Source organism: Delphinus delphis, chromosome 14, assembly GCF_949987515.2.
Source record: "Delphinus delphis chromosome 14, mDelDel1.2, whole genome shotgun sequence".
Taxonomy (NCBI): domain Eukaryota; kingdom Metazoa; phylum Chordata; class Mammalia; order Artiodactyla; family Delphinidae; genus Delphinus; species Delphinus delphis.
Genome location: NC_082696.1, coordinates 79,755,118 through 79,769,103, shown reverse-complemented (window position 1 = coordinate 79,769,103; position 13,986 = coordinate 79,755,118). Strand labels below are relative to the sequence as shown.

Sequence of the window (13,986 nt, the reverse complement as noted above, 5' to 3'; positions counted from 1 at the left end):
GTCGGGAAATTCCAATTCTCTGATGGGTAGAAATTTAGAACTTGAAAATACCTCAAAATGATCTTCAATTCCACCTCTCTTATTTACCAGATTCATGAAAACTGAGGCCCCCTCAGAAGAAAGGAGGTGCTTTCCCAACATTAACAAAGACTTTCTAGGGAGTGGTGAGCCCACCAACTCCTGATCTGGAACTTAGATGCCCTTCGTTCCTCTTCTGACATCAATGAAATGTACACATGACTCCAGTTTGATTCAGAGATTCTTCTATGGCTTTTGATTTGCATGCAGTTAAATTATCATATTCTATCATTCCTTCCTTATTTGCACAGACATTCTTTTCCTTTTCCTCTCTCATTGCATTTAAATATTAAAAAACCCATTACTTTCAAATACATTACTATTGCTCTTATTGCATACATTGATACTACTATATTACATAAATAAAATTATTATAAATTATATTGATAAGTGTGAGATCAAAGATATGGTATCTTTACAGACATAAGACTATAGGACAGGAAAAAAATATAAGATAACAAATAATTAGCTTATTTTTAATTTTATATGTTAAGTAAAAGGTAAGTACTCTCTGCAATTCTAAGATTCCTAATGAATGCTTACAATAAAAATTTTAAATAGTTTCCAGTAGCAATTCCAGTTAAACCTCTCGCATTTTTTTCTTTCTTAAATTTAGCCTTTTACCTCAACCTTTTTACAATTTACTTTACAAAGATCTATTTTTATTGATATAGTTGAGAACCAGTATTTTCATAAATTTAATGTACATTAAATTTTGAACTTTATTCCTTTATTGACTTATTTTTAGTGTTTTAATCCATTTGGCATTTTGGATGAAGCAATGCACCTTAGTTGAAATTCTGCCAGATTAGAAATTGGTTAACAGCTTTCAAAATATTTATAACCAAACACCAACAGAACTAGATTTTCTTCAGGGCAAAGAATTACCAGACACATGTAGTATAATTCCTGAGATGTTTCAAACGTGACATCTCCTTTAAAGTATTAAATGAACCTAATTCCATCCCGAGTAAGGAATTAGCACTAACTTAGCTTTTGAGAAAACACAAAACTTCGTGTCTCTGAAATGTGACACTGTGCTAATTGTTCACTGATGTTAGACAGAGTCGCATGCCATGGTGATGGAGTAAAGTTCATAACTGGAGAGTGAGTTTGCACGTAGGCCTCACATTTTAAAGAGTACTTGTGTTTCTGTAACCCAAGAACAGCAAGAAGGATTGACGTTTGACGTGATGGTTTTTGTAGGCAGCTACCAAGAGTTTATTATTACTTATGAAAATAGCAGCCCTGTTATGAGAGCTTCCCCTCACATCAAGGACAAATTTCCCTGCTATGTGATCAGTGTATATTTCTCCTGAGGAGGCTACATTTCTCAAAATATAATTAACGTATTTCTATTAAAATATTTAATTGTTAAATAGGAAATTTAAAGAATCATGCTTGATGAAAAGTCAAAGTGATTATTTAAACTTTTAACAGATTTTGAAAATAAGTAGATGTAGTAGTATAAAGTGAGTATAAAAGCCTTTCCGTTCCTTCAAATAACCAATGTGAAGAAAACTGTGACATGGTGTCAGAATGGTGGGTTATTCTTTACTCCAATATAAAAGATTTTTAATATGACAATCTTTTAAAATCCCTTGTTTTATCTCGTGGCTGGAATCTTTTAAAATCCCTTGTTTTATCTCGTGGCTGGAATAGCAAAAGTCTATAGACAGGAGAAGAAGACATGATTTATAGAAACGGAGGATTTGCTTAGTTGGAGAAATAATTCCATGCACACTCACATGATCTTATGTTATAGTCTACACTGCTTATTATTGGCATTTGTCAAATAAGGGGAGAATTTGTGCTGGGGTCACGCCATGCCAGAAAACCTCTTACAGCTGGGCAAATTTTTATTGTATTAGAAACCAATTCATTCATATTCTCTCATGGACAAGCTGTCATTTCAATGTTTGGAGACATTATCATAATCACATAACATATTTACGTAGCAAAATAGTTTCAGAAACAAGTCATATAGGAAATATGTTTGTGCCCCAGTAACAGAATTAAATTCAGATTCCACTATGTGAGCCTACTTTTTACATCTATTCTGTAAATAAAAAACAGTTCTTATTGAAATGAATCCTGTCAGTCAGCACCACGCTATCAGATAGGAAAGAAGTTAGTGCTAAAACATTATCATGTTACTTTATCATAAATCATATTAATTTTAAATCATACATGAAGTTATATAAATAGCTCAGTTCTGAACATAATAGCATATATGCATGTCCTTTTGGATTATAATGAAGCACATGGCTTTCAAAAACAGATCATGCAATTATGAAAAAATTCTTTGGAAAGATAATTTTTTAGATACTCTATGAATTTGAAATTGTTTTCATGCTTGATGTGAAATTCTTTGCCCAAAACGTACACGTGAGAGATGAAAAATTAAAACTAACATTTAAATACCCTAGGCCTGAGCTACTAACACTTGAAGGATTATTAAATAAACATGATCCTTTCTCTAGAAGTTTTTAAAAAGTATTATTGTCTTATAGTTCTTTTTGTATATACAGATCTACAATTTAGCATCATTTTATTTAGTACTCTTTAGCAAGACAATTGTTTATACAAATTTTTAGAAATAGAGTGTTCGGATTATTTTAGATATATTAAAACTCATTTGATATGGAACTGAGAGGATGGGTGAGTTTTTCTACAAGTTTAGCAAACATTTGATATTTTCACACCTTAGGACATAAATGCTTGATAAGAAACTTAAATACCCAATGTTTTGTCATGTGTCCCTTTAGTTATGTGTTCTTTTATTTTATATAAGAAGTTATATTATCTTACCTTCCAGTACCTAACAATAGAAAATCAAGTATATATTTGTTATTTTAAAGTTGTAGATACTTATATAACCTTCCTATTTATTATGATTAAAACACACATAGAAAAATAAAAATAGAGACTGTATAAAGCTCTTCACTGTGTGATTCTTTGCACTAAGAGTGAAGTAGAAAAAAAGAGTAGATTAACTGCTTTGAAACCTTCACAAGTTTTCATCTTTCACCTAATGCTTTCTAAGACCTCAGGTAATGAATACTAGAGACAAATATAAAGACACATTTAAATATGAGATATAGTGTATCTCGAAATTTTAATAGGAATCCATTTTTTACTTTCAGCACTTAGTTGATAGTTTAAACCTGAAAATAACTAATTAAGCCATAATAGCAAGAAAGTCAAAGTCCCGTCTTTACCTCCTTCTCTACAATGTCTTTGGCACAATCCTTCTGCTCTCATGTCAGTGCTTTTTTGCAGAGAGATGTGTTTTTTGGTTACATTTGAAAGAATGTGATGTCTTAGCATAGGGAAAGTGTGTAGGTAAATTGAATATAAGTTTTAGACTCAGGAAGCACAGACAGATGGAAGCAGTCTACCCCATGGATAGAGTAGAAGGTGAGTGGAATCTGTAGGCAACGATGAAAACCCAGGCAAGGGAAGATGAACTGATGTACTAGAAAAAATAAACAATACCATTCTGAGGTCTTAAGTATGTGCAAATCATTTATTCAATGCATTTTCCACCCAAGCATTGACACTCTCGTTTTACGATTCAGTCCTTATAAACCACTCCTTACCATTCAAAGGGGGCCGGTTTGTGATACTGGAACCCATGTATCATGCTAGCGTTTGGGTCCTTTTAGACTCTACACCTATGTTTACGAAAGTGCACTTTTGCTTGATGTGGGCTGAGTAGCCGTTAGCCTAACCATGTGTGTCTCTGTTTGCCAGCCTCCGATGACAGAGCTCACGCTCTCTTGTTTTCCGTCCTTAGTATAACGTACATACAGATCAGTACCGAAGCTGCGACAGCGTCTCCGCCAGATCCTCAGACAGTGACGTCAGTGACGTGTCTGCCATCTCCAGGACCAGTAGCACCAGCTTCCTGTCCGAGCAATCTGAGCGGCCCAGGGGCAGGACCAGGTGAGTGGATGCCACTGTGTGTACAAACCGGGTAAAAATGCACCGCGCTTCCTGAGTGTTGTCACTCAAACAGAGCTTAGGTCAAGTAGCAGAAACATTTCATTGAAACTACTGGGACTAGAGTGAGTTCGGCGTTGATTCACTGTTGTGTAACGTTGCCTGGACTCTTTGGTACTTACTATAAGATGGGGCTGTAACCAGAGTCATATTTTAGAGATTGCTCTAAAATTCCTCCTAAAGTGATTAAATCCACAAAGCATTCTTTAGTCCAGTGTCAGAAAGCTCTCTCTGTAAAGGGCCCCATAGTAAATATTTCAGGCTCTGCAGGACAATCTCTGTCTCGACGCTCTACATTGCCCCTGAGGTGCAGAAGCTCTGCAAACAAGTGAACATAGCCCTATTCCAATAAAGTTTCATTTACAGAACAACAGAGAGCGGGCTGCATTTTCCCCTAGGCTGTAGTTTGTTGATCATGCCTTCAATCACATAGCAGCTGGTCCGCCTTCAGGTGGATGTGATAACAAAATACACACCCCTCTTCTACAGTAGGGGAGTTGTAAGAAGTTTGCATGAAGTTTGTTTAAATCACCGACAGTTATCTTGATTCTCACAAGACAAATAACCCTGCCGAAAGGGAAAAGACTTCAGGAATCTGGCGCCATTTTCAGTACAGCAGACTCAGTATGGACAAGGCATGTTTTTTGTTCTTAAGTAGTTTCCAGAAGTAGAAGTTTCAGTGAAGGCACTTTGGGGTTGATGAGAGGACCAAGAAATATAAATGTTCAAAACAGGAGCAACTATCTTCCTAATATTCCAAAAGCCTTTTATGATCACACGTTTTGATGATGTATCCTGAGGCATTCCGTCTTCCTGGATTTCTCTGCACCTAGCTCACATGTTGAAGCAAATTGAGACCAATTATCTTACTGTTAATTAACAGTGCCACACTGAGATTCTGCAGGAGCAATTCCAATCGATCAAGACATTAAGAGAACGTTTTATCTCTATTTTGAATATTCTCAGCATCTGGTCCTAATAGGATATTAAGTTCTCTAAAATTTAAGAAAGAATGAAAAGAGCTGAGGAATGTAACCGTATTGAGCTGCTAGGATAGAGGGGTAAAAACGATTATAATCAATTCCTTTCTATTGAAATATTATTAAGATATTATGTTTCAAAACCTATTCGGTTTAGCAAGAATACTGATAAATAGGGCTTCAACAAAGACTTTTTTCACTTTTAGTCGCTAAAAACAATTTACTCAATAACTACAAAACCGTAAATCTTGAAGTAATTTTATGTTCACAATAGAGCCACGTACCCTGAGTCCTATGCTGTAAAGAATGACTAATTCACAGAATTCATGTTACCAACCAACTGTGAGCATAATATGTGGGTCCACTGTCATTCTCTTGAAATTTCAGGAGAATAGGTTCTTCAGGGAAAATTTGGCCGTATGATTTTTGAGGAAGAAAGCAAAGAACAGAGAAATTGTAGGGGCCTCAACAACAAGGAACTATGATTTCATACAAAGGAAGAGAAAGAACTTCATGGTAGTGATTGGAGCCAAGGTTACTCTGTGGGAAAATGCTAGTTTATCAGATAACACTCACTATAACTAGATCATGACAAGAAGCAGAAGATAGAGGATTTTTTGCCTCCTTGATTCATATAACTTTTATTACGTATTGAAGGTGGTGGGGATGGAGTAGACCCAGGAAGGGTGCAAATAAATTTCTTAATGACAAATCTGTTTTCTGAGGCCATTTCCCTGTTTCCGGCTTCCCTTTCCCTTCTCTGTGGTTTAGAGCACATTTGAGCTCAGTTATTTTTACGTAAGTGGATTATGTAAATGCAGTCAGTTAAGCGAATGGCTAAACAAGTTTCCCCTGAAGCTAATGTGAAGAAGTATTTTCCCGTAGTCCCGTACTTTAGATCAGGAATTCTTCATATGCGGTGCATGTTTGATTTCTTAGAACACTTAGGAGGAGCAAAGAGGGTAAGATGAGCTATGGGAGGGGCAGGTCTTCCTTCTTACATCTTTTCATGTATGTTCTTCCCCCTAAATATCCTCACAGGCGCACGGACACACATGTACACCCCGCCAACACACACACGCGCACACACACACACACACAGAGTTACTTTGGGTCCACCATCAGCCCTATGGTAAAAACCTGAGAGGAGGGTTTGTGATGAAAAATAAAAATGACATCAAAAAGTTGCAGGCTGTTCAGCTTTAAATATTCCCAATTCTTATAACACTATGAGTAATGATTTTTCTCAATATAGTACTGCTTTGCATTTCTGTGGGGTTTTTTTAGTAACTAACACCTGCATAGGTTTTAAAATTTTATTTATTCAAGTTCATGGATAAAACGTGAAAAATGTGATCAATATAATAATAGATGTATTTACATTTCATAATAGGTACCAGCAAACTTTTGAGTTCCTATCAAGCGTAAAGGCTATTATTTTCCAAGACTTCGTGAAAGTATAATATCTAGGCCGCATACTCAAGGAGATTATAATCTGTTTAAGAGTTTGAAACCTGTTTTTATATCCTGATTCCCTGCACAGCTGACCCTTGAACAATGGTTAGGATAGAATCGGGACTCAAACCCTAGTTCTTTTGATTCCACATATTGCGATCTCTAACTGAACACAAAATTTTCCCCACACTTAGTTTATTTAAAGGTCTATGGACTGAAAATATAAGTACTATATTTATTGAAAAAATCCCCCTGTAAGTGGATCCATGCAGTTCAAACCCGTGTTGTTCAGGGGTATATGTCTTCACTCACATCTTCCCATGACACAGGAAGTGTTTTACTATGCATTGCCTTGGATGGGTTTTCATCTGGAAGTCATTAGAAGGATTTAGAAGACACCGTAGCATCCCCTGAAGACAGTGCTCAGTACGTAAAAGTCAGCCAAGTGTCCACTGTCCTGAAGGACCATAGGGAGAAACCACTGACTTGATCCTACCAGTATCATACAGAACCGTAGTGTGTAAAGTACCACGTGTGGTTTTGACGCCTTCTATCCAAGTATGCTATGAACCAAGAAGATGTCAAGATAAGCACATCTGAAATGAGCAGTGGTCTGCACAGTATGATATATAGGCCAGCGTTTCCCAAACACTGCTTGCTACACTTTCCTGTTAACGATTCATAGTACACCCTATTGTTCTTGACATTTTGAGACGTTCTCTCTTGTAACAACTTGTTTATCTTTGCTTATTCCAGCGCATACCAAAGTTATTTCATTCTGGAATGCCTATTTCACAGGGACATCCATGAATGTGTTGCATAGTTTTTGAGTGAAGTTTGGGAAATTCTGTTTTAGATAATCAGCACCCTTCTCCCTAAGAGATAAAAGGCTGTACGGAAAGCTTTAAAAAGCCTGTTTGGGGGACGAATAAAATTAAGCACTTATCAGATGTGTATAGGTTGAAAAATACAAATATATTTGGATGGTCTATCTCTAAAAGATCATTTTCAGAATATTAGGAACTCATGGGCCATATTCTGAATCTTTTGTGTTTGAGATAATGATTAGGCAAAAAATACCTTGACCATTTGGGGATGGACCAGCTAGACCATGTGTTTCTGTGTGAATTGAAAAAGGGCATCTCTCCCCGCAGATGCATGCTAAATGCTTCATTCAAAATAGCCTAAAACATACTTCATGTTTTCAAAGTTTCTGTCTACAGGGAACTATAGTAGAAAAACATACACTATAATGTTTATATTAGGGTAATTAACCTTTTGTAGATATAAAGAATTAAAAGTTATTCTAAAATTGTTGTCACGGATTAAAACTACTTAAAATCTCAGTAATTTCTAGGATGATTCTTACAGGACAAAATCAACACTTAATACTTCAAAATAATAAACATCAATAAAGATTTGAAGTTCCTACTTTTTCAGACTTGTTCTGCACGTGAGCTACAATTTTAATTTCGTATTGGCTTAAATATTCCTCGAAGAATGTTTTCTTATCCAACCACAAAACATGCAAAGTATATTAGTAGAGGTGGCATAATTGATGATAAAAATGCACGTATACTAGAAGCCCAGAAGGAATATGTTGAGTTTTTGAGTGCTCTATGTCTTTTTAACATCAAAGAAGATGTTCACCTCAAAAAGAGGCTGAATTTTCATGACATAGCTCTGATTTTTTTTTTCATCTTTATCATATAACCATTTCTTTCCAGGCAGACAAATTTCAGATGTTTTATACAAAATCAAGCTATAAAAGCAAATGCAAGCGTAATCCTATAATTGCTCTCAGATGTTATACAGTTTTAGAAGTTCTGTCAAAAGCAACAATTTCCCAGCAGCATTCACGTTTGTGACAAAGGTTTGCCTTGATCTGTAACGTTGCCTTTCTATATCTAAGTGGATTTTGATGCAAATAGTTTTTGGTCTTTTTATCATCTCCTTTTGAAAGAATATTTTCAAAAGCAGTTATCTTTTTCTACATTCGTAGTTTGAAAGACTTGAGAGCTTTTTAAGAGGAGTTGTCTTCTATACACAAACATTAATCTTGCAAGTGTAAATTTACTCAAATCTGGCCGGTGATGTCACTAGGTGTAATAATTAGCATATACTGAAGGAAATACGCTAATATTTATTGGGGGATTTTAAAACATTGTAGGTTAAATTATTTGATATTTTAAATTGTGATAGAGAATGAGTGCCTAGGTTAATATCTTCCAGAAAATCAATCTTATTATTGCAATTATGCTTGAAAAATATTACAGAAGATCCCTTTATTTCACGATACTTCTTCAACTCAGCAAGGGAATACGGGATACCATGTAAAAAGAATCTGGATTTTCTGTGATGGCATTTGAAAAATACTTAACTGCAAAATCATCTGAGCAATTAACAGCTCAGAATACTAAAGGAAGCTTTCATTTTATGTACTTATTCATTGTTATGCCTACTGACATTGAATACGGTCAGGAGTGCCCAAGAGGGAATTCTTAGAGCTAGCCACACACTTTCGCATGCTCGCCTGGTGTACTATAGAAAAACAAAGTCTACTGAGATCTACAAAAGTACTAAAAAGAAAGGAAAATGACATGGAGATTTGATGGGGAGGAGAGAACAAACTGGAACACAGTGAAAGATGCTGGATACTGAATATCCGAGAAAGGAAATATATTTTGGCGATCTTCTAGTGGCTTCTTTTATGGCATGTCTTCGTTTTAATTGTCCAAGACTGATGAGTGGACCATTATTATTTCCTGTGACTAGATTAAAGCTGTAGAGAGGTGGAAAGACTGTGCCATGTGCCCTTTAAAAGCTCTCTACCTTTATGGTAAAATTACTAAACCATACTCATTAATATACCTTATGACTGAATGTGCCACGCATCTGAACTGTTATACCGCACCACATCCGTAACATAAACAAAATACTCTTGACTTATGACTGTAAGTCACACGACAGTCCTTAGAGTAGCCAGTTAGAGCTCTCGGGGCAGGTGAGTAGATTCTCCTGGTGAGGGCGTGCCTTGCAAACCTTTAAGACAGTTTAAGGGGAAGCTGCGCTGGTCCAGTTTGAACAGCTCCAGCCTGCTTTGTTCTTACTGTTCTACTCTGTCAATTCATTTTAGATTTACTAAGATGTGTTTACTTAAATTCTGGGAAGGTCAGCAGAGTATTAGGGAAATGCTTCCTGTATAATAAACAATAAAAATGGTCAGTTATAATAAAGTTTTCAAAATTGAATAGAAACCCAGGATATCTTATGAAGATGGGAGTTATTTGTTGAAATGATCACTTGTAATTAGATCTTAGAGACAATGTCTGTCAATTGGGAAAAAATAACTACTCTACACCTGGAGTTGTAAAGTACGTCGTGACTTTTTGTTATTTGTAGAAATCTATCTCCCTGTAGCTTTATTTCTTCTCTTAGGATTAAATTAGATCATTTTTAACATTTAAAAGATTTTAAAGAGCACGTTCAATGGAAATTGTAGATGATGATAATTAGAAACTTTTCTTTAATGAGAAAAATAAGTCTTAGTGTGTGTTTGGAAGAGGGTGTAAAAACGTATCTTAGTCAAGCTGAAATAAAATCTTTGAAAGCTCAAAAACAAACCATATTAATAACTTTACTTGTAATACGTTAGTCTATTTGTGATATTGTCTATTTATGATATTGTCTAAATCATAACTGATTGTGTACAGTGAGTATAACTTTCCAATTTGATTTAATTATCCTAAAAGAAGTTACACATTTAATTTACTATTCCGTTGTTAAATAAAATAAGAACATAATTCTCCCGCTTAATTATTATTTTCCCCACAATATACAAGAAATTATCGATAACTTATGTACTGCTAACAGCACATCTTCAGTGTAATAGATTATTAGAAAGGTATAAAGTTTATACATCTTTTAAGTGCAAGGAAAATAACATAGGTGATAAATCCTAAAGTGAATTGACAATATTAAAGCAGCTTTCAAATACAACCAATTTATTCCCTAGGAATAGTTTTCAAAGAGAAAATAATTTCAACTTTGGGCTTCCGGTTCCTGTTCACGGTACAGGATATGTTTGTAGCTGTGATCTTGGCTTTCGACACAGAGGCCAGGAGCAGTGCATTCACTCTGGGGCTATGACCGATGTCCAGAAGTACCAGCTTTGGATTCAGGCTAGGCTCGGGTGTAAGAGACCCACTCCTTTGCTAAGACACTGACTGACTCTGCTTCAGTGCTCTGTAGTTTCCACAGCATATGAGGGCTTCCTCAAGGGCCACTTACGCCACCCTTTTGTCTTTGATGTGCTCTAATTACCACATAGACCAGCTACGTGAAGGATGCTCTGTGCTCTATTAGCGATCAAATAGCAGGGTGACTGTTTTGAGAGGCCGTCAAATTGTTACTATATTTTTATGCCAAGACATATAAAATGGGAATTTTCTAACAGATTCTTAAGTTTCTATTTATCTTCTGTGTTTATGTGTTTATATCTGCATGTTGGAGAACTGACTGCTGATTATAAAGCTGGCAGTATTATGTGGATGGGTAGCTAACAGTTTTAATGGTCACCAAGCATGAACTCTGGTTATCAACGTTAAATACCGGTGCTTCAGGAAAATCTTCATATTTCTGTGGTTGAAATGGATACGATATCCTTTCACTCAAAACCAGTGCTTCCGAAACTTCACCTATTTCACGTGTCACTTTCATATTTTGCCATGACTGCGTAACACATGGATACAGCACACAATATCATGAGTGCTGTAACAGCTCAGGAGTGTAACAGTTAATAATCTCATTTTATAAATAAAATAAAATGAAGCAACCTATTAACTTTACTTGGCAGTAGGCAGTAGAGCCAGAATTGAGAGCCCTGTGATTTAACCTCTTTATTTTTATGTAGTGAATCTCTTTATCTCTAATAATAGTTTTTTGCTTTAAAGTCTATTTTGTCTTACACGACAAATTGTAAACTAGTGTCCAGTCTAACTTTTCACATCCTTTTATTTTTTAATCTTTCTCTTAAAGGGTATGAGTTATGTGTGAGTTATATCTCTTGTAACCATCATAGAACTGGATTTAGATTTTCTTTTTTCCTTCTCGCTTGACAATCTGTATCATTTAATTGGCTAACTAATGCATTTACATTTATTTTGATTTCTTACGTATTTGGAATTCTTTCTACTATCTTGTTTTATGTTTTCAATATTTATTATTCTATTTTTTCCTCTTTCCTGATTGGTTTTGAATCAAATTGTTTTTATTTCATTTCTTTCTCTATTATTCTGGAAATTATATTATTTCTATGATTTTAGTGCCTAATTTAGTGTTTCGAGAATATATATTTCGTTAAGTAATAAATCTAAAAGTTAAAATTACTTCTACTCCCCCCAGAGGAAAAAAAATGACTCTATACACTTTAGCTCCTTTACCATCCCTCCACCATTTGCATATTTTTTGTCCAGTGTTTTAATTATATATTGTTTTCTTTCTCCCATTATTGTATGTTATTTTTATAAATGCTTTAGAGTAACCCACATACTTTCTAGTTTCTTTGCTAACCATTTTTCTTGCATCTTAGATCTTCATTTGGGAAGCATTCTCCATCTTCCTGAAATATATGCATTGTATTTTTTTAATTGTTTGTTTATTTATTTATGCAAATCAATGCCACCAGTGAAGATCCCTTAGGACTTAGACCCAGACCCACATTGTCCCTTGTTCTCCATGGGTCTTGGTTCATGCAGGGATTTCAGTTCTAAGTCCCCTCTGACCCTGGACTCAAGGCTCTAAATTTCTCATCTGCAGAACCTCCCAAGACATTCATAACTCACTTAGCAATCTGTTTTCAGTCCCTTCTTGGTCTTTAGGCCACGGGGATTTTCCTTTCTTTCCTGTGAACATAGGTTGTATTTTAACAGGTATTTGCTGTCATTTTCCCATCATTTCTAGGTATTGGGGAGGGAAAGGATGTTTCAGAATATCTCATCTACCACTTTGCTAGAAATAGTAGTTCATATTTAATGTGCTACTATTTTCTTAATTTTTTAAAAATTTACTCACTTAAAAGGATAATATTTAAAGCAAAATAAATAAATAAATAATGGTAGCAAGAAGAACTGTGGCCCTAGGGACCTTATACCAGGTTAGAGGGAAAATGCCAGGGCAGGGAAAAGAGAATTGCATCTTGAACTGGTGGTGAGATCTGAGGCACGGGAGGACAAGTGATGGGGGTGGACGGAGCGGGAGGTGAAGGAAGAAAGGAACGAATGAACCAAGGGAAGAAAGGAGGGAGGGAGGAAGGAAAGAGGGAGCTCCAGCAGAGAAAGGCCCCTTGAATGGTGAGGAGAAACGGAAGCTGGGAACGGATAAATGACATGGGGGCAAAGGTAGATTACAGCCCAGAGGCAGGCAGAGATTCTTGGGGGGGGGTGGAATTTAATGAGGGAGCCCAGGTGGGCCATAGATTAAGGGAGCAATTAGTGATCCTGGAATAAAGAGGTCCTTAGAGGGTGCTTTGGACTCAGATGCCAATCTTCGGTTCAGTCTGCTGTGGCCAAGGTGACAGGACACCAAGCACGTAAAGCTGGGCACAACGGATGCCGGGGGCCCCTTTATTCAAACGGTGGCAGTGGACCTGGGGAGCATGGCCAGTGCAGGATGCTGACAGGCAAACAAACAAACAAATCAAAACAACAAAAAAACCCAACCCTTTAATATCAGGCCTTCACATTCTGTAGATTGATACAAAACCATTTTGCTACACCTAGAAGAATGACCACTGCACCACAGTTATCAGAATTTCATGGACAGTAAGGTAATGGGCTTGGAATAATAACATGGACAGCTACTGTTTATTTTACAGTTGAAGGTAGTTTACAGAGATGATTCCCCATCGTCCAACAAAGTAGATGTTTCTGTTTATTTTATAAATGAGAAAATGAGATATCTGAGATTTGAAGAAATTGTCCAGGGCCATAAATAGCAAATAATGATGCTGTCAATAGAATCTAGGTCTTTCTTATCGTAAAGCTCATAGATTTGCTGTTGTTATTTTTCTTTTTCACTCTGCACACCTATCTTTAAAAACTAGTGAAGTTTTTAAAGGCAGAAATAAAAAAAAGTAAATTCAATGCTAAAATGACATCAGTGATAAGACCTGTGAAGCCCAGGGCATATTTAGAAAGTTTCCCATCCCAACAGCCATATGGACAGACGCAAAATCTGAAAGTGCTAGAGCTTTGGCTCTTCAGAAGGGTTTGGTCCAATAGTACCCCTCCCTCTGAGGTCCCTATTCTGCAGTGAGTGATGCTGAGAAACCCCAGATGTAAGTGTGTGAGTTTGTGCAGGTGTCCAGTTGTTTTCATAGGCTCTAGGAAATACTGAAGTGAGCCTTCCCCGCTCCAAACGCCTGACGGCCGTGAGAAATCACATAGACTTCATTCCATCCAGAGCCCAG

The 13,986-nt window shown here is 36.2% G+C and overlaps 1 protein-coding gene across 21 annotated transcripts in view; it reads left to right on the top strand.

The window, feature by feature from the left end:
- Positions 1 to 13,986, top strand: part of RIMS1 (regulating synaptic membrane exocytosis 1) — a 474,653-nt gene that overhangs the window by 372,673 nt on the left and 87,994 nt on the right. For 14 of the 21 annotated variants that reach the window (XM_060030365.1, XM_060030374.1, XM_060030370.1 and 11 more), the window contains one exon: positions 3,878 to 4,026. The exons of the other annotated variants lie outside the window; for them this stretch is intronic. In XM_060030365.1, the coding sequence (XP_059886348.1) occupies positions 3,878 to 4,026 (149 nt within the window). The remainder of the gene's footprint in view (positions 1 to 3,877; positions 4,027 to 13,986) is intronic. 21 annotated transcript variants of the gene reach the window in all.